General features: G+C 37.1%; 2 protein-coding genes and 1 non-coding gene across 4 annotated transcripts; all 3 read right to left on the minus strand.

The window, feature by feature from the left end:
- Positions 1-4149: 4149 nt before the first annotated feature.
- LOC132186200 (LOB domain-containing protein 1-like) lies at positions 4150-5040 on the minus strand. The gene is made up of 2 exons (XM_059600053.2): positions 4850-5040; positions 4150-4591 (listed from the first exon to the last, which is right to left on the minus strand). Exons 1-2 carry the CDS (start codon positions 5015-5017, stop codon positions 4253-4255), a joined length of 507 nt encoding a protein of 168 aa, XP_059456036.2. The 5' UTR covers positions 5018-5040; the 3' UTR covers positions 4150-4252.
- Positions 5041-7190: 2150 nt separating this feature from the next.
- Positions 7191-10996, minus strand: LOC132186193 (protein KINESIN LIGHT CHAIN-RELATED 1). 2 transcript variants are annotated; one of them, XM_059600043.2, is made up of 3 exons: positions 9932-10994; positions 7879-8787; positions 7191-7645 (listed from the first exon to the last, which is right to left on the minus strand). In XM_059600043.2, the coding sequence occupies exons 1-3, from the start codon at positions 10531-10533 to the stop codon at positions 7414-7416; spliced, it is 1743 nt and encodes a 580-aa protein (XP_059456026.2). In that variant the 5' UTR covers positions 10534-10994; the 3' UTR covers positions 7191-7413. The 2 variants fall into 2 exon arrangements, with proteins under 2 accessions (XP_059456026.2, XP_088374026.1); XM_088517900.1 differs by having other exon boundaries at positions 7620-7708; positions 9932-10996.
- A 7672-nt stretch (positions 10997-18668) lies between these two features.
- On the minus strand, positions 18669-18739 carry TRNAG-CCC (transfer RNA glycine (anticodon CCC)). Its single transcript has one exon. It is a non-coding gene; the product is annotated as a tRNA-Gly (tRNA).
- Between the last annotated feature and the right edge of the window lie 3125 nt (positions 18740-21864).

Consider the following 21864-nt stretch of genomic DNA (forward strand, 5'->3'; position numbering starts at 1 on the left):
TGTTTTCTTTCTGAGATTCCATTTTGTTCAGATGTGTATGGACACGTCAGTCTATGTAAAATTCCATTCATGTTTGTAAAATTTTTAAACATAGTTGAGACATATTCTCCACCATTATCAGTTTGGAGTTGTTTGATTCGGCAAGAGAAAAAGTTCTCAACTAAGTTTTTAAATTTAATAAAACATGAAAGAGCTTCAGATTTTTTATGTAAAGGAAACAACCACGAGAAACGAGAATAGTCATCAATAAAAACAACATAATTTTTACAGCCACCAATTGATACAATAGGAGATGTCCACACATCTGAATGAATTAACTCAAGTGGATGTGTGGAGATCCGAGTAGAAGTAGGAAATGATAATTTTCTACTTTTAGACACTTGACATGAATCACATAACTTATTGAGTTTTACAGAACCAGAATAAGGTAATAAGGATTTCTGTAAGAGTTGATGAATAACCGATTTAGCTGGGTGTCCAAGTCAAGAGTGTCAAACATCAAGAGGTGCTGTGACTCCTAGGAATGCAGAAAAATGCGATAAAAATTGATTTGACGATAGGAAGGCAGCTTTGGACTTGACTTTATTGGACTGTAGCTGCTTCAAGTAGATAGGATAGAGACCTGCTTCACTCGGCCCTTACAGGAGGATGTCCTTGGTCAGCATATCCTTAATGATAAAACAAGTAGCAGTGAGTATAAAGAAGCAATCATTGTCTCTACAAGATTTTTGTATAGACAATAAATTAGATGAAGCATGTGGGTAATGAAGAATATTGTGTAAACAAAATTTAGATTTGGAAGTGGAGACTAAAGAAGAACCAGTGTTTGCTATTTGCAGGCCTCCTCCATTCCCCATTGTCATGTTCTCATCTCCTTTGTAAGGTTGTTGCAGGCTTAAGTTCTCAAGGTTTGAAGTTATGTGGTGATTAGCACCACTGTCGAGGTACCATGGTTGCTCGGGATCAACATCATCATGAGTGTGTGCGGCCAATGCTGCCAACTGAGGAGGATGACGACCCTGATATGAGTAATTCATCCTATGGTAGCAATCTAGGGCATTATGGCTTAGCTTTCCACAAATCTGGCAGGGAACTCTATTAGGAGGCATAAATGGATGAGTACCAGTGGATCGAGATTGCTGCTGCTGTCGAGATTGCTGCAGACGTTGGGATGATTGTTGAAATGATCGATTTGGCTGCTTGTTGTAAGATTGGAACTTTGACTTCTTGTTGGAATATTGCTGCGGGTATTGAGGTTTGCTCTTGTGTGTAAAGAAGGCAAGTTGACCTCCTTCTGGTTGAATAGCCTTCTGAGAAGTGTCAAGCAAGTGCTCATAATTTAGCAACTCTGTTTGGAAGTCATCAAAAGAAATAGGGGTGTTCCTTGTAAAGAAGCTCAGAGTGGTGATGAAAGGATGGTAGGATGAGGTAAGACCTCCAACCACATAGGAAATCAAATCCTCATCATCCACACACTTGCCAATTGCAGCAAGTTGATCTGCCAAGCTCTTGGCCTTGAGAAGAAAGTCTAAACAGCTTTGGGAACCTTGATGGAGTACTTGGAGTTCACGTTTCAGATGAGAAATACTGGTGCGTGAGTTGGGAACAAATCTTTTAGAAAGATAAGACCAAACTTGTTTAGCCGTATTCATGCCATATACGGTAGATAGGATCCTCTCAGTAAGAGTGGAATTGATCTAGGCCAGTATGAATTGGTCCTTTTTTTGCCATTCTAGAAATTCTAGGTTGCGGACAGATGTTGGTTTGCCCTCTGCATCAATAGAATATTCAGGGGGACAAACTTATGTGCCATCCACGATGCTGACAAGGTCATGAGCACGTAGTGCAGGAAGAAACTGTGTGGACCAACTTAAGTAGTTAGAACCTTCGAGTTTGACAAGTCCTGAAGAATTAAGGCTAGGTAAGGAGAAAGCAGTAGAGCTTGCGGAAGCCATTGAAAAATGTTTCACAGAAACAAAGAAAAGATCGATAGAAAGGGGTTAGCCAATATGGCTTTGATACCAAGATAAGAATATGAAATGAGATTGGTTCAATCGATACCAGTAAAGCTCTATTCAAAATATATTTATAGATTTACAATTGCAGTATATTAATTAAAGATAACTATACAAATATAAAGATCAGATTTACAAGTTCAAAAGTGTTGATAAGATCTGATATAACACCATCTTCAACTACCCTCATCTTCAATAACAACCTTATCTCTATGAGTTTGAACTCCACTATAACACTTTTGAATATCTATTTCAACCGTGGCTAGAATTTATTCTGTTAACAGATTGAAACCACCTCGTTTCAAGTTAATATATATATATAATAAAAATATAATATTATATATATATATATATATATATATATATATATATATATATATAATAAAAATATATATTATATTTTAAAAAAGTGGTTAGTGGTTAGTGCAGTTAACGGTTAATAATAAAAACTGTCTTTTTCACCCCTATACATCTTAAATTGCATACTAATCCATTTCAATGGCTAGAAAACTATTTTCTCTAAGCTCGCATATGAAACAGCCTAGCTTGGTGGACCGAGCTTCTCTCTTGAGCCTTATGCCGAGTCTCTAGGGTTTTTGTGCAAGGTAGCGATGCATCAAGATCAATCAACAAAGCCTTACTTCTCGTTCGACCAAAATTAGTCTTATTCAACTTTTAATTTCCAAAATAAATCAGTGCTCTTCACTTCGTTTATTTCTCGGAGATAAATGTTTGGTTTCCAACTTTCGCCCATCTCTTGTTTATCTCCGTACAAGTCCAAGAAATTGATGTGTAACACTTCTCTTTCTCGGGCCATTGCAGAGTGTTTAGCTATGTTTGCCCTTAGCCAGGGCCAGCACTGTAGTTGGAATGGCACTGTTCCAGCTACAGTGCCATCTGACATGTACAGTGCCAAAAATTGACTTTGTAATATTAATTTTTTTAAAAAGCAAAATATATAAAAAAAAAAAAAAAAAAATGAAAAGAAAAAAGGAGGAGAAAGATGGGGTGGTTCCAACCACCCCTTGGCTAAAAAAAAAATAAAATGGATCGGGTGCATTTGGGGGTGGCCGGACCACCCCCAAGGGGCTGGGGTGGTTTCGGCCACCCCATACGGCCGGTGTGGGGTGGCCGAAACCACCCCAGCCCCTAGGGGGTGGTCCGGCCACCCCCAAATGCACCTGGTCCTCTTTTTTTTTTTTTTTTTTTGGCCAAGGGGGTGGCCGGACCACCCCCTTGGCCATGGGGGTGGTCGAACCACCCCCAGATCGGCCTGGGGGTGGCTCCAGCCACCCCATCTTTCTCCTCCTTTTTTTTTTTTTTTTTTTTTTTTTAATATTTTGCTTAAAAAAAAAATTTAATATTATAAAGTGAATTTTTGGCACTGTACATGTCAGATGGCACTGTAGCTGGAACAGTGCCGTTCCAGCTACAGTGCCGGTCCTGGCCGGGGGCAAACATAGCTTTTATGTCTACCCTGCTTTCCATTTTTAATTAGTCTATGGCGTTCTTTTTCATTTTTTATAAAGAAAAAATCAAACTAGTTGTTCAAGATCTGGTTCAGTCTGTCTGGGGACTGGAAATATTATACTCCTACAAGCGCCTAGAAAGTACAGGCGCCGGTCTCACGACTCTCATCTGCGCCGTCTTTGTCTTCATGCACTGACTTTTCCCCTCATGACTTTGACTAGAAAATCGACCAACCATACTATACTGGCATTAGCATACTGCCGTGCCTTGCAAGTTTGAAACTTGAAGAAACCCATCTCTCATCTGCGAACCATTTACTGCTTACATGAATATTATAATATTCCAATCAAGAATTCTGGAAAAATGCTACCAAATATAGTTAGGCGCATGCAACGGCGGCATTCAGTCTCTTCAACCAGTTGCAGGAAAATTGCACCACCTTAAATCTTATCTTCCAACACTTATTTTTGTCTTCTTCCACAGAAGTCCCATAATTTATTGACCTTTATAAGCATATACAATTAAAAATCAAAACATTAGGAAACATAATTTTTTTCCAAGGCCTTTGAAGCTTTTCTTCATGTTTAAAATAATGTGCAAGTGATTGAGTAGAACGTTTTTATTGATAAAAGTCATACAAGTGTACAAAATAATGCAGCAAGTATACAGCAGATAATATATTAATCATGGAAAATAAATCGTTTATCCTAAAGATGATCTAATAATACATCAATTTGATATTTGTACTTCATCTGTCAGCTAACCCACTATAAAATCCAATCACATTCTACAGGAAATTGAAGAGGATCATATGCCATGGTTTCAGCATCCAAGGTGAAACTGTCACGATCAAGGAGAGGATCATTGATGGGAGAGACAAGATCAAGGTGATGAATATTCATAAGAATGTCCAACAGCTGATCTTTTTGTTTCTGCGAATCCGAAACTTGAGCCCTGATAGAATCCAATTGCACTTTGAGTTCCTCAACCATCTTTTGCAAATGGAAAATGGCTCCAACACTCCCATAAACAGGGTCTCTGAGCCTTGCTGTTGCTTCATAGACTATTGCCTTCACAGCATCCTCCCTCTTTGCCTCCTCCACCGTCTAAAAGACCAAAACAACACCCATATATATTAGTCCAATGTTCAAACATCTGATGTGAGTGAGGAAGACGGTGTTCAAACTCATAATGTTTGTTCGGATATCATGTTAGATTATTCGTTATCCAAAAAACGTAAGCTAATAAGAAGAGATAAATCTAATAATACCCGAATAATCTTTTAAACGATAATCCAAAAATTATGGCACTCAGCGAAAAGAAATTAACAAGAAGAAAGGATTTCATGTACAAAAGTTTGTCACCTGTATCATTTTAGCAACATTGCTGGCACCAAACACTCTATGCACACCGGCAAACTTCTCCACATCATCACCGGGAAAGTAAGGCGCAAGCAAGCAATTGTTGTCACATTTCCGGCGGAGCATCCTACAAGCGGCACACGGTTGATGGGCCCTGCTGCCTGCTGCCATTGCCAGCACATGGAAGCCCAAGATATTTTGGAGGGCAAAGTTGCAGTTTGGAGAAGTTTTATAAGCAGTTATATAAACAGGATGCATGAGAAGTTGCCGGGAGGATGAAAGCTACGGCTAGTTTGTTTGGGTGCTAAAATTTCAAAAGTCAAGCGCATGGAAGATGGGGGAGGCGGCCACTTAGATGATGAATTTGTTGAAAAACGTGATACCTACTGTAGTGGATATTGGAAAAAACAGTTGGTTTTTCTCCCAACCAAGAAATTTTCCACATTATGACATCCAAATTCTTCTTAAATTGCTGTCTAATTTGAAAAAGGGGTGCTGTTTAGTTTGGACTTGGAGAAGTACTTTTTGTTTCTTTAGAGAGCAGATTTAAAGCGTTTTTATTTTCAAAAGGGAGACGAAGTTTCCTTAATGTAACGTCGGCATGCAATTCTTTTATACAATTTACAAATTTCAGACGAATCTAATATTCAATTAGTGAATTAGAGTTGAAGAGTCTGATAACTCTGTCCCATTTTATTAAATGGATCGAGTTATGGTTGACATATATAGGAGTGAGTATCGGTTCAGTCGATGTCAGTAGGGGCATTTCGCCTACCGATTCATAAAAGTCGATTAATTAACCAACTTCATACCGACAAGGAATAGTTTCAACTTTTTCGGTTAATCAGTTAGTCGGTTAATAGGTGGTTGGTTAAGTCAGTTACAAGTTTTTATGTTAAAATTTATCAATTTCCTTATAGTTACTGAATATATAATATGTTTAATAAATGAAAAGAAAAAGTAAATTCAAAAAACATTGATCAAAATGACAACCACAAATCAGTTGGACAAACACAATAAGGAAAGTTAAGAGATAAAATTCAAAATTCACTTCAAAACTCGACTAAGTTGGTTAAGCGATTAAAAAAAATTTATATCGCCTACTGAACCAAACTAATGTCGAAACAGTATTTTTATTCCGCCTACCGACCAATAACGGAGGGAGTGGCCCTGGTCCCCCCAAATCACAAGAAAAAAATAAAATAAAATAAAAAATTTAGGCAAAAAAAAAAAATGTTTTTTTTTTGTCAATTTGTCCCTCCCCAAAAAAATTTTGGTCCTTGATCCCTCCTCAAATTGAAACCTGGGTCCGTCCTTGCTACCGACTGTCGAAAGTTGGTTGTCGGTCGGTGACGTTTTGGTGACGGTCGATAAGCGGTCGGTAGGAGGTAAACGATTAATCTGCCTACCCTTAGACATATATAATATTATACCCATGTTTGAACATGATGTCTAACTTTCTTAATTAAATGGGTCGAATTATAATTAATTTATATAATTTTATACTCATATTTCGACAAGATCGGATTAGACACGCAAACAAGAATTAGGCCTTTAATACAACCATATAACGCTATTGGGGACCCCATCATCAAGTACATTTCAATCCTTGAGATAAGCTCTCCAGCTGAGGCCGTTGGTCAAACTTGTTTTAGGGAATTTGTCTCTTCCTTCTAATTCTTGATGTAGAAAAATCTTACCCGTTTTGATTTTCATGACGATCCTTTTGGTTCAACTCCCACGTGCTTTTACTATTTCGTCGTTACTTGTACCGATAACTTGGACTGTGATTAGACTGCAGGCTGTCCATGAAATTTCCTTAGGATTGGGATTTTTTCTCATATGAAGCGAGAAGTAATATGAAAACTTGTCAAGCCGAGTCTCAACTTTACAACTTTGGATGGCAGCTTAAAAAGTAATTAACTTTTCACACTTACTTACCATATTTGTTTTATAGCGGTTGAGGTGACGTGCTTTAAGTAATTTTTTTTATGTTAATTATTAAAATAAATTACTTAAAATAAGCAACGTGGTAATAAAAATATGTAAAGAGTAACATTACTCATTTTGAATAGAATAATGTTAAAAATTACATTTTTTTCTTATATTTTTTTCATAATGCTGATATGACAGTGTAAACAAATCATTAGATTAGTTATTGTTAGAAAAACGTTTGGTACTCGCCTCAACAAGTCAATTGTCGCCACAACTGCTTTAACCAAAAAAAAATAATAATTAGCTTTTTACTCAATGAATTATTCATTGAGGTCTTCTGCAATTTCAAGTTGGAATTGGCTCCAAAAGAATAATAAAATAATAATAATAATAATAATAAAAAGAGATGTGTACCCAACAGAATATAGCTTTTCATCAAGTGAACAAATTCGATATTTAATAAGAAAAAAAATTAAAATGAGATAATACAAGAACTTTAAAGAGTGGAAATTAAGTAATAAGGAACAAGAAGGCTCCAGCAATTGTATGACCTTGATCTTTACACAATCTAACATAACAAAAACTGGAGTCAGTGGGAGGAAAGGAGAGCAGAGAGGGAATCTTATTCTTAATCAAGTCTTGAAACGAAATCCAGACCTCCTTTTAGTTCTCTCCTTCATCCCATGGGAGTTGGAATCAAGAAGATTTTCAAGGGATTTTCCCTTTCTGTTCCTACCCCTTCCGGCTTCTTTCAAAAGCTTTGCTAGCCTTTTCTTCTCATCTTCAACCTCTGGATTTGCTGTTCCAAGCTTTTCTTCTCTCACCTTAAGAATGTACTCCAATATCTCAATTGCATCTTCTGCCCTGTAATAAATACCCAAATTTTGTAACACAGCAGCTCCAAATCAGAGGGCACTCAACTTTTACCTGAACTAGGAACAAAATTTGGATTTTATACAAACACAATTCAAAACAGATATAAACCTGTCTATATGGTAAGAGAGAGGAACCCCTTAAAAAGAGAAACAAAAAAAACTTAAGATGCAGCAAATGAAAGGTTTGATATAAGCTTGAAATGATTATGAAAGAATGCCCACCTCCCCATGGCATCATAAGTTGCTGCAAGATTGCTATAAACTCCAATTGTATCCATGTGAAACGAGCCGCACTCCCGCTCCAGTATCTCCCTTGCTTCTTCAAACAATCTGGTGGCCTCATCTAACTTGTAAAGCTGCACACAAGACAATCCCATCTGATTCAACACTATTCCAAAGAAGGCTGATTTCTTCTCCCCACTGGAATGAAGCTTTGCAATAGCACTCTCAAAAGAGTTCCGAGCTTCCCCATATCTCCCAATCATGTAGAACATCACACCCATCTGTGCTTCAAGTCCTGCAACTGTGCTATGCTGACCAGGTGTATCCTCCAATAACTGCACTGCCTTCTGCAAGAGCCTCAATGCCTCCTCAGGCTCATTTATAGCTTCATAGATGGTCGAGATCTCGGTTAACCCACAGGCAATTTCCTCATTTGTGGCTCCAGGCACAGGTTTTGCAAATATCCTCAAGGCATTCTCACAGTATGATTTGGACTCTCTTGACTTGCCTGTCTTGTAGTAGAGATCAGCAAGGCGAATATAGACCGATGCTACAGAAGGGTGATTGTCACCTCTGGTGGATTTGAAGACAGTAAGCGCCTTCTGGTAGGAAAAAATAGCTTCCTCGAAACGGCAGAGAGACAAGTAAACGTTACCGATGCTAACATCAATGGCTGCGACCTCATTATCTTGCCCGTTGGCAATCATTGACATGCTAGCCAGGACAAGGTGCTCGAGTGCAGATTCATAATCTTCTTTTGCCTCATAGATGAGAGCCATAAGACGCCGATCGGCTGCTTCTTCAAGGGATGCAGGTGCAGTATGCTCCCTATGAATTTCAAGAGTCTTCTTACAGAAGCTTTCTGCCTCGTCGAATTGCATTGCTTGAACATGGGCCTCAGCTAAGTACCTGGCTTTTCCAAGTCAATTGAAAGGCAATAGTTATGCTAGAGGGTCTTCAGCATCTTGTCTCAATTATTCTTGTTTTATGACAAACAATATAAATCAAAGGTAACCACATGCTCCAAATGTACATTACACTGATGCATAAAGAAAAACAATTACTAGAAATCAGTTAATAGATATGTCGTTGAAAAGAGTGACAACAATGTTATATATTTTAGTTTGAATTAGACAGAGTATTGGATTTGCTGAAGACTTTAACAATTAATCTCTATACAAATTAGAGAAATTGCTGTCTGTAATTATGTTCTTTTAAGTTCTCAAGCACTCCATTCTTAATCTACTCTTCGTGTTTCTCAATTACATTCTTAATCCAGATGATGATAATAGAATGCTTCAAGATTGCTTTCCTCAAAACAAGATTTGCCCATACAAATTCTGTTCACTTGATGCGCACCGGGTTATTGCCAAAATTTGTTTCCGGGATACAAATTCTGGTACTTCATCATATAAAAAAAAGCCAAACTTAAATTTTTCGCCTTAGGCCTCAAAATCCAGCTTAGTTAGTGATAAGTGCAAAATGCGTCATGAAAACACCACAATACATGATATAGTCATGCACGCATGATGCAATCCGTACTGATGCATGTATATATAAGCATTGCTTAATAGTAATAGAAAATAGCTAAATATAAATTAATATTAATAAATATTTTTCCAAACACGGGCGGCTCACGGCAACTCCTGTGTACTGTTTTTTCTTTTAATTGTTTTAATTAGAGGGATTTAATAGTCTTTTCACACCTATTTCTATTAGGAAAAACTTAACAGAAATCTCGAATTAGAATGTGTATAAACTCAAGTCTTAAATTTATTAAAATAAAAACTCAGATATTAAAACAAAATGACGAAAAGCATGTTCAGCCCAAATGCCAATGCAATGTCCAACTCCAACGAATTAGGCAGGAATAAAGTTGACGGTAGACCCCACTTGCCCAGTAGTTAGTGCCCTATCTTCTTTCTTTTTCAAAAAGCGCACGGTAGCATCCCAAAGCATAACAAGCTAAATTGAGCCGCTAGATAGAGGAGCAAAATAAATAGTGCACAGAAATTTTTATGAACTTTTTTCTAAGCAGTTCAACGGAACTTACCTGCAAGTCTCTGCAACTCTCGGATCTGACCCACCCAGAGCCTCTATCTGGATCTTCAAGGCCGACCCGTAACACGAAATGGACTTGTCCAGCCTCCCCAGGACCGAATACGTATCCCCGAGTTGCATGTACCCGGAAAACTTCGCAAGTGCGTGATCGGAGCCGTTATCAGGATCCGGAACCTCAATGGACCGCTCCAGAACCGGAATTGCCTCCTCGAACCGCTGCAAGCTACAGTAAATCGCAGCCACCACTTGGAGGCTCACAACAAGCTCCAGACCCGGACCCGAACACTTCTCTAACGACTTGGAGGCCCGGAGCGCATACTCCAACGCCTTATTCGGGTTCTCACCCGAAGCCATCGTGTCCCGGGCAACCTTCAACAGAAACGGCCCCAAATCCGGGTTCTCCAGAGAGGACTCGTTAGTGGGTACCTTTTCCGGGGCATTCTTTCCGGACAGGGCTCGTGAATTGGAGGGAGATGGGGTTTTGTTGGCCTTGCCACCATTGGAGTACTCGTTTCTCCGAGTCGGGTCTTCGGGTATGAACACGGGTAATGGCGGTGTCTGAGGTGGGTTTCGCACGGAAACAAACCCCGGCATCGCTGCAAACTCAAATTCAATACCCACAAGCCAATTTCTACGGTTAGCGTTACAAATTTGAAAAGGAAAAGCTAAAGGGTCATGAATACGATCACCCAAAAAATGAGTGTAGGAAAAATGCGGGTGAAGTGGGAAAAATCAAATGGGTGAAGAAGGAAGTGTGAGTGAGTGGGTTGTTAGTAAATGAATAAATTAATGGTGGTGGAGTGTTGCTTGGAAGAGACTCCTAATGATGAAGGAATTTGGGTACTTTAGTTTGATGACGAGCTTTAGAATGAAAAAGGGGAGGAACAGAGATACGAAATCCATGTCTCTTTAATCATGGGCATTCATGGGGCAGACTGTGTGTTGCTGCAGTTGGACTTTTGCAGTGGGAGGAGGGAGCCTCATCTTCACTCTTCCTTCTCTTTTCAATCTTTTTCTTTCTTTTCTTCTCTTTTCTCGAACGCTCCTCTCCTTCCTCGACTCTGCCTGGTTGTTCCGCTAAATATTGACCCACAGTATGTGTTTAAAATTTCGGTTGTGCCATTTCCGGGGTTTTTTAGGAATTTCGTCGATTACTTAATGGTATTATCTTTTCTTTTTCTTTTTTTTTTGCAAGAAAAAAATAATATATATGCTCTCACAAATATTATCTCTTTGTATTTTGTAATGTCACTCAAATTAAAAATTATATCAATATTTTTAAACTATTAAAAATTTGTAATATATCTCTTTTATTTCATAAAAAGATAAAAATATTCTTTATTTTATTTTATTTTTTAAATTTAGCCCTGACTCATTATGAGCGGTTAGTTTGCTTGCAGTGGAAGTGTTGTCATGTTTGTGAGAGACCTAGAGGGAGCATTCCCATTTGCCAAGCCTTTACGCCAACAGGCAACAGCAAAAAACTCGTCATGGATGGGGAGGCAAAAAAACTCAGGAATCAGCATCACAGAAAGGAGGCAGAATTTTCATTTATCAAACTCTCTTTAATGGGAAACTTCCATTTCCCCAAAGTTTATCAACTCTACTCTATTTTATTTATAGCTGACAAATTTTGACACGACCTACGAATTCGATACGAACTCAATACAAAATTAAAATATTATGGTTGATGAACATGACCCGTTTAATTAAATAAGTTGGGGTATAGTCGGCTTATATAATCTTATATATACTTATGCTTCGACATGATCTAAACCCGATACGAACTCAATACAAAATTATAGGATTAAGGTTGAGGGGTCGGGTTACTTACTTTTATCCTAAGATTCTATTTTCATTTATAGTTGCACCTTGAACCTTCCATTTCAAAGGGAAAGGAAAGCAACATCACCATAAAACAAAACATTCATATGTTGAATTTATTTTTGTTTTTTTAAAAGGAAGAATTTATGATTGTTGATTGACAACTTAACCTCAAATCAAGCATGAGAAAACTCTTTCTTATAGTAGTTGGCTTTAAGAATTTTCCCGTTGGAACTATGCAAACCCCTTACATGCATTAATTCCTGTTAAATTCATAATTCATACGGTAAACTAAAATCCATTACCCTGGACTATTTCTTAGTCCCACAAAACTCTATTAAGATCTTCAAATGAGAAAGTTATGACACTTCCAATCCACCATTTTACTTTACTTTTTGTTTTATTATTATTATTATTATTATTATTATGTTGTTGTTGTTGTGGTTGAATAGATGAAACCATGCGCCAAACACAATGATGGAAAAAATGCAAGGCCAAGTAAAATATTATCAAGAGAGGAGATATTTGGCCAAGATGCATTCTGCAGCTTTATCATTGAACTTAAATAGAAAAGAGTTACACTTTTATTTGATCACATCAAGCTAACAAGATAAGCTTCGATGTGATAAGAAGATTTAAACAAAGAATAAAAGATAAAGAGATAATATAAAAGATTACAAACAATTAAAAGAGAAGTGATACAAATAAATAACTCTTACAAGAGATAAGTAAGAGTCCTAAAGTAATACAAATAAATAACTCTTACAAGAGATAAGTAAGAGTCCTAGCGCACTTCTCCTGAGTAGTAGCAGACTCCTTAACAGGCCCAATCAAACTCATGGGAGGAGGAAGAATCATTAGTTTGTCACGCAATTCCAAAAACCGAGAAGAAGTTAATCCCTTAGTAAAGATGTCAGTACATTGATCAATGGTGGAGATAAACTAAATCACAATATCCTTGTGCATAACCTTTTCTCTAATAAAGTGATAGTCTATAGCTATATGCTTTGTCCGAGCATGATAGATAGGATTAGATGCCAATGCAATGGCTCCAAGATTGTCACACCAGAGCTTTGGTGGAGAGAAAAGGGAGATCCTCAACTCCTTTAGAAGCATGCGTAACCAATATAGCTCAGCAGTGGCAATGGCCATAGATCTATACTCCGCCTCTGTGCTTGAACGAGATACAGTTGGTTGCTTTTTGGATTGCCAAGAGATTAAGCAATTGCCAAGAAAGACACCATAACCACTTGTGGATCTTCGGTCAATTGGATCACTAGCCCAATCAGAGTCACAAAATGCTTCTAGATGAAGAGGTCCCTTAGTGAAAGACAAGCCATAATCTGGAATTCCCTTGAGATACCTTAATACTCTCTTAGCTGCAGTAAAATGAGTTGTAGTAGGACAGTGTAAAAATTGACAAAGATGATTCACTGAGAATGATATATCTGGTCTTGTGAAAGTGCAATATTGAAGTGCACCAACAATATGCCTATACAGAGACTGATATTCCAATGGTTCACCATCAAATTTAGTCAATCTTTTGCCCGAAGTGCATGGAGCATAATAAGGTTTAGCTCCTATCATGTGAACTCGATGTAGAAGATCATAATATATTTGGATTGATTAAGATACAAACCAGCAGAAGTACGATGTACATGTATGCCCAAGAAATATGACAAATTACCCAAATCCTTCAACTTGAATTCAATTTGCAATTTTGAGATAAGATCATTAATGCTGGATAGATTATTTCCAGTTATAATGATATCATCTACATATATAAGCACAAAGATGGTAAGAGAATCTCTATGAAGCAAAAATAAGGAAGTATCCATCAATGATCCTGTGAAACCGAGTTCAAGTAGAGCTTGAGTAAGTCTATGGAACCAGGCTCTTGGTGCCTGTTTTAAGCCATACAAGGCTTTGTGAAGCTTACAAACTGAATCAGGATATTGAGGATCAACAAATCCTCTTGGTTGTTCCATAAAAACTTCTTCATCAAGTTGTCCATGGAGAAAAGCATTTGATATATCAATTTGTTTCAAAGACCAATTATAATGAACAGCTAATGCTAGAATCAATCTCACAGTTGCTGGTTTTATCACAGGACTAAATGTTTCTGTGTAATCTATATCATCTTTGTTCAAACCCTTTGGCCACTAGCCGTGCTTTATACCTCTCAATGGTTCCATCTAGTTTTTGTTTGAGTTTATACACCCATTTGTTTCTGATGACATTTCTGTTGTGTGGTCTTGGACAAAGAGACCAAGTGTGATTTTCCTGCAAAGCTTGGAACTCACTTTCCATGGCAGCCAGCCAATGGGGACTTGAGGCTGCTTGAGTAAAGGTGCTCGGCTCACTAAAGGTAGAGATAGACGTACGCATGGCTTTTAGGGGATGTTTGGTAGAATAGTATAGCTTGAAATAAATAAATGTTTTAGGTTTTAGGCTGCCTGTTTGGGATCTAGTAACAATATGAGGTGAGCTTGGTGGATTAATCAAGGTAGGTAGTAAAGAGATGGAAGGAATATGATCTTCTAAGATTGGAAGAGATATGTTACAGGTAGGTGTTGATTCTGCAGGAGAATCAATGGTTGTAGGTGAGGTTGGTGTGGTTGTGGGTGAAATAGGTGGAGAAGGTGTAACAGAATCTCTTATCACAATTGGATTGGATTCTGTAGGTAAAGAGCTTGAAGTTGGTATTATTGCAATGGGAACAATTGGAGGGGATAATGGTTCAATAGAAATTGGTCCATTTGTGATCAAATCAGGTGAAATATTGTTAACTTCAATGAACTGAGAGAGTAAGGAAACAATACCTTGATTCAAAGAAGAGGCACTTGTTGAAGCCATGTGGGAGGCAGTACCTTGTGCCGGAAACAACTTCTCATCAAAAATCACATGCCTTGAAATAAAGACTTGTTTGGTGGAGGTATCTAGGCACCTATATCCCTTTTGATTTAAACAATATCCTAGAAAAGATGCATTGTCTACTTCTGAATTCAAGTTTGTGTCTATTATAAGGACGAAGAAGAGGATAACAAGCACAACCAAATACCTTTAAATTACTATAATCTGGTTCCTTATTGTGAAGTTTAAAATAAGGAATAGACCATTTTATAGTTTGAGTAGGCAATCGGTTAATCAAATAGACAGCAGTATGGCAAGCCTCAATCCAGAATTTAGAAGATAAATGAGATTGAGCAAGAAGTGTAAGGCCAGTTTCTATGATATGTCTGTGTTTTCTTTCTGCTATCCCATTTTGTTGGGAAGTGTGAGGACATGTTATTATATGAAAAATACCATGAGAAGAAAGAAAGTTTTTGAATTGATGAGATGTATACTCACCCCCACCATCAATTTTGGAGCTGTTTGATCTTTGTTGAGAGAAGATTTTCAAGTAAACTCTTAAATTTGACAAAACAATCAAATACTTCAGACTTTAATTTTAAAGGAAAAATCCATGTATATCTTGAAAAATCATCTACAAATATAACATAGAATTTATAACCACTAACAGACACAACTGGAGATGTCCAGACATCACTATGAACTAATTCTAATGGAGAATTGGTAACATGAGTTGAATCCTGAAAAGGTAGTTGTTTGCTTTTGGCTAATTGACATGGCTCACATAAAGAAAAACTAGACTCTAAATGACTGATAGGTAGATGTTGAGACTTGAGAAGACGCTTGAGAACCTGAGAATTGGGATGTCCAAGTCTATTGTGCCAAGTGACTTCACCAGCTTTGACTCCAAGAAAGGCAGCATGATTGCTGTGTTTATTGACTCCAAGAAAGGCAGCAAGCTTGTTGTGTTTATTGATGAGAAATTATTTCAGCTGAATTGGGTATAGACCATCCTCACTTGGCCCCTGCAATATTATCTCCCCCGAGAGGTTGTCCTTTACAAGAAAATAAGAATCTGTAAGTTTGAAGTGGCAATTATTATCATGACAGAAACGATTTATTGAAAGGAGATTAGCTGAAACATCAAGATAATGTAAGATATGTTTTAAATGAACAATAGTGTTTTGGAGTTTGAAAGAAGAAGAACCCGTATGAGTGATGGGAAGAGAGCTACCATTGCCTACAGCAACCTGTTCTTCCCCATTGTATGGCTATTGGATTGTGAGATTTTCTAAGTCAGCAGTGATATGGTTATTAGCTCCACTATCAGCTAACCAATCATCATCTTCACGGAGAGCATTAGATTGAGCAGTCATAGCTGCAAGCTCACTTGGAGGGTGTCTTCCTTGGTAGGCATAGTACATGCGATGATAGCAGTCAAGTGCTTGATGGCTTGTCTTACCACAAATTTGACAAGGAACCCGATTAGTGCTATTAGAAAAGGTAGAATTTATTCTACCTGAAATTGAAGCACGATTTGTTTGCTGAGGAGAATAGTGCTGACTAGCACTATTTGTTTGCTGAGAAGAATAGCGCTGACCACCAGGAGGCTTATGTGGATGATTGCGTGCATTGTTCTTACTGAATTTGGGCCTGTCAGTATTTGGCTTTTGAGAATAAAGCGCAAATGAGGTGGTCTCATACTGTTTATTCTGCTGCAGTAGAAGACGTTCATGGTTGAGAAGGGCAAACTGAAACTGATCTAGAGGCATAGCATTGTTATTTGTAACAAGAGAGAAGATAGTGATAAAGGCATTAAACTGAGGATTCAGGCTTCCAACAAGGTAAGAGATAAGGTCTTCCTCTTCAACTTTCTTTCCAACAAGAGCTAGTTCATTGACAAGGGACTTGGCTTCTTGTAGATACACAGAGCAAGTCTTAATTCCTTGATGAAGAGTTTGTAATTGATGCCGTAATTGACTGATGCATGTCCTAGAAGGGCATGCAAAACAGGTAGCCAATGCAGTCCACACCTCATGGGAGGTATTCAAGCCGTAGACTGTTAGAACCACTTTCTCAGAGAGACAAGTGATAAGCTAGCTAAGAACATACTGGTCTTTTCTTTCCCATATAGCAGCTTCAGGATTGATAACATCATCCTCTCCAGCAGTTTTGGGAAGGAATTTAGGTGGGCATGGTTCTGAGCCATCAACGATGTTCATAAGACCATGAGTGCGAAGGATGGGATGAATCTGAAGGCTCCAGGCCAGGTAATTATGTTCACCCAATTTGCTAGGTGTAAAGCTAGTAAGATTGGGTATGGAGATAGTGTTTGCGGAAGAAGCCATTAGGTTGGAGGTGTTAACCTACAAATGGCTCTGATACCTAGGGGTGGACAAATTAACCGTTACCATTTAACCGGCCGTCTACCGGCTTCGACCGAACCGATATAAACCGTAGCCGATATGCCGATATCCTTATCGGTTAAAAAAAGTATACCGGAATTCGGTCCGGTCCGGTTAAGCGGTTCTTATCGGTTAACCGGTTAACCGATAAGAAACCGGATTTTTTTATTTTTATTTTTTTATTTTTATTTTTTTTTTAAGTCCTAGTCCCAAAACGGCGCCGTTTAGTCTTTTAGAGAGGTTTCCAAATTCCCACAAGTAACACAGGTTTCCGAATTTGTGTAATGGTGTTGCCCATGACTTATTTTCCTTTTGCTAAGTGACTTTAATTAGTTAATACTTTGTTTATTATTCATTAATGAATTTTATTTTAATTTGGGTTTGGGTAGGTTTGATGTTTTTTTTTTAAGTGATGGCATTTGATGAGATTTCTTTGCCTTTGGTAAAAGCATTTTTCATTAACTAGTTTTGCTAGTCTAATTAGCATTCATTATGTTAATTAGTCAATTTGCTTTGGAAAAATGTATTTTATAATATTAAAAAAAAAAAAAATGTTGAAGTGGATCAATATAAAAAAGCTTCAATTTTTAGCCCAAAAAACAAATATTTGGGTCCCAACAAAAAGTATTTGGTCCTTAAAACAACTCATTTTTAATAAATTATTTTAGCCCAACAAAAAGTATTTGGGCTCTCAAAAGTAAAAAAAACTCATTTTTGGTTTTTGGCCCAACAAAATAAATCAATATAAAGCTCTCGGTTAAATCGGTTAACCGGTTTAACCGGACCGTTTAACCGTGTACCGTTTTAACCGAAATTATCGGTTAAAATTCTTATTGGTTCGGTATCGGTTAATAAACCGTTTAACCGAAAATTATCGGTTAATAACCGATAAGGTCCTTAACCGGACCGTTTTGACTGATACCCAGGCCTACTGATACCAAGTAAAATATTATCAAGAGAGGAGATATTTGGCCAAGATGCATTTTGCAACTTTATCATTGAACTTAAATAGAAAAGAGTTACACTGGTATTTGATCACATCAAGCTAACAAGATAAGCTTTGATGTGATAAGAAGATTTAAACAAAGAATAAAAGATAAAGAGATAATATAAAAGATTACAAACAATCAAAAGATAAGTGATACAAATAAATAACTTTTACAAGAGATAAGTAAGAGTCTTAGCGCACTTCTCCTGAGTAGCAGCAGACTCCTTAACAGGCCACTCCTATATAACTATGTTTGAGTTTTGAGTCTAAGACATAAAATACTAATTTTGGAGAAGTGTTTGTGGCTCACTTTTGAGCCTGATGAACATCCTGGCAGTGGATAATTTCAAGAATTTGCTGTGGAGGGATTTGAATACAAGATGGCTAAATACATTTGATTGGGGGGAATTGATGATCTTTTAACTTGTGTATTGTATAAATGTAGTTTATAATTATCCCTTAGGGACCACATCTCATGAAGTGGAGGTCACTAGTTTGGATCCTTCTTTCCTGCTCTTGATGTGGACACGTAAAAAAAAAAAAATTAAAAAAAAAATCACTGTAGTTTATAAGTCCACCAAAAAAGAGCAAAAAGTGGGAATAATTCCTTTACGGTGAGATTGTAAATTGTAATGACAAAATGGAGTATAACTGACCCATGCGCATCCGGGGAATCGAACCCCGGTCAGTACCGTGGGAGGGTACTATGATACCACTACACTAGATGCGCTCCTGTTTGTCCTCGTTTCTTTATTAATAGTAATCTTAACTGATTCTCTAACACTCATCCCAATACATAATACTCAACTGCAAATGAGAGAATAGACGATTTGAACTTAAAACTTTTGCTTTGATATTATGTTATATCATAAATTATCCTAAAAAACTTAGTTTAATAAGAAATGCACCGGACTAAAACGATAGTACAAACATGTTCCATCAGTTTAGGTTTGATTCCAATAGTCTTGTAAGCTCACATGGGCGAACAAGGATGTTTGGAATTAAGCTATCCAAATTTTATTGAAAATAAAAATGTGTAAATTTTATTAAAATCTATACAGCTTAAGAGACCAAGATTGTGGAGGTCACAAGCAAGCAAGTCCCCCACTTTAGAATGCTTAAAACAAATAAGTCTCACAATCATCTCTATGTGGCAGAGTAATCTAATTTATGGTGATGCTAATATTGTATTTGTACGGGCACACATTTATGTAAGAGTAATACTATTTGTTACATCTATTTATCACACTCATTTTACATTAAATAATGTGGGATATTTTAAGTAGTTTTTATTTATTTATTTAAGAGAAGTTACCTAAAACACTTCATATCAATCAATATAAAATAAGTGTGAAAAGTAATATTACTCTTTATTGTAATAGTTGTACATAGGCAAGATTCATAGAAGCTATATATTTTGAAATAATGTTATTCTTTACACTTATTTTTTATTGGATAAACATGTAATACCTAGTTTGGTTCATAGAATGAGTATTCCATTAGGAAAATGAATAATTATTATTAAGAATTGATGAGAGTGGAATGTAATAGTTATTCATATTCCTTAATTTGGTAAAAACATATATGTTATAATTGGAATTGAACCAAAGTTACCAAAAAACCCATTTTTTTTTTACTCAAACTAAAATTATTATTTTCTTTTTTAAAAAAGGAAAACCGTTGAAGTGTTGTGGGTGGCCGGCACCACCCCTAGGGCACCTCGAGAGTCCACCCCAAGGTGCCTCGAAGATTGTGTGGCCACCCTCAGGTCTTGTAGCGAGTGGCTGGCCACCCACTACAATTTAATGGCTTTTTTTTTTTTTTTTTTTAATGAAAAAATGAAAGAAAATTTTGAAAAAAAAGGTTGTCTATTCCTTAAGGAACGATCATTTAATTCCTAGGATTTATTTCGCAAACTAAACATAACTTTAATATTTTAAGTTATTTCTCATTTCAGCCACCTAAAAAAAATATAAAAAGAATTACTTAAAATTCGTTATATTAGTTAATGGAAAACCAGTGAATAGTCGAGTAGCTCGGAGAGACACATAAAAAATTAAAAAATTAAAAAATTACTAGACTCTCCCTAGGAATAACCCATCCATTGCGCAACGGACAAAAACCAACGGTCCATTACATCAACGAACACCAGCTCCAAATTTAGATTGCCGGCTCCGTCCCATTTTTGTCTCTGTGTCTCTCTCTCTCTCTGAGAAATTAATCAGAAAAGAGAAGCCAAGGATGGAGAACAAGTGCAGCATGGTGTCGTGCGAGAAGCTGGACCGGGTGGCCAGCTGGGTGGGATCCAACGTGGCCTCCGCCTTCTTCGCCTCCCTGGAGCGCTGCTCCTGCATCAACCTCACCACCTCCGACCTCGACGACGACCACGACAACGACGACCGTCCTCTCATGCTTTCCAACCCCGAACCCCATCCCAAGCCCATTTCCAAGACCATTCCCCACTGATTCTCTTGGGTTTTCTTAATTCTATGTCGCTGTTTCTGTTCGTCAGTTCGTGTAACTCGGCGTTCTGGGTTTTGATCGTTTCTCTGTGACGACAATGGGGTTCGTTTGGATCCCTGTCCGTACTCTTTTTTCTAGAAAATTTGTGTTTAATTATATATGAAAGTTTGTGGATAATGTTTAATCAGAGTTAGATGATGTGGATCTTGGGGATGTCTGTGGGTTGATTTGCAACTTTTTATTATTTTTATTTTATTTTATATCAAATTCAACCGAATGCAGTTCAGGGGTGATTCCTTCGTTTGAATTCCTGTCTTTGATTGTGGATTATGTAATGTTAGAATCAAGCGTTCGCTTGAATTCTTTTCCAGCTACATTGTTTTGTTGAGGATTCTTGTCAATTATTGTTTAATTTTTTGTTCAGTTTTTTTATTTTTCTCAGGAATGTGAGCTACTTTATGGATTTTCTGTATTTTGCTTTCCTCAAAGGAATGAAGAAATCAGAATCTGTTTGTCAATAATAGAATGCAATGTACCTCTGATGGCAGGTTTAGAATCTACTTGTCTTCTTTTCCCTTTCGTTCTTTGCTTTGAGAATTAGCAAATCTAGGACATTTGAATTGGCACATATGTTTTGTTCTGCATATCGTATAATGTGGTAATTTGGAAGTTTGGTTCTTTGTGGGGAATGAATGATTGAATAATGCAGTGGATTATGAATTGTAATTGCCTTTTCCTCCTCCTTTTGGTTACCTTAAGAACATAAGTTGACTTGGATGCTTGCATTTCTTGCATCATTGTCTATGTTTCTTTTCAGTTTTGTAAAACACTGAATTCCTTCAAGTAAATGAATTTATGAATGTGTAGGCAGCATTTCCAATCTTAAGAGAAAGATACACTAGATTAGCTTATATCTGTAAGGGCATACATTCATCATTTCCCTCATAAGAAGAAGATGAATGAATTATGCCAGAAACTTCTTCACAGGTCAACTATGTTTGAAGTAGAGTGTTAGTAAATTGGATCAGAACATACAGCAAAGCATGCAATTTTTCACGAGAAACTGGAGGAAAAGATTCCATGCCACATATATTTGAAGTATTCAAGATAGAAAATTTGAAACCAACCTCAAATAATCAACAAGAGCAAGAAATGAAATATTCAGATCAAGTAACTTGCTTTATTGTATATAGATAGTATATGAATATGATAGATTATCATGAATATTGAATATAGTGTCTAACAAAAGAACCAGGCTTTCAAATTTTCAATATATATAGAAGCTAAAAATAGACTCTAAAGCTTATTTCCAAGGGTTTCTGCTTCGCTTTTGTCCCCTGTCACAGGGTGTATGTTGATGGTTTTATCCATACCCCATTTATCAAAGGGCTC

This window comes from Corylus avellana, chromosome 6, assembly GCF_965113065.1.
Source record: "Corylus avellana chromosome 6, dhCorAvel1.hap1.2, whole genome shotgun sequence".
In the NCBI taxonomy this organism is placed as follows: Eukaryota; Viridiplantae; Streptophyta; class Magnoliopsida; order Fagales; family Betulaceae; genus Corylus; species Corylus avellana.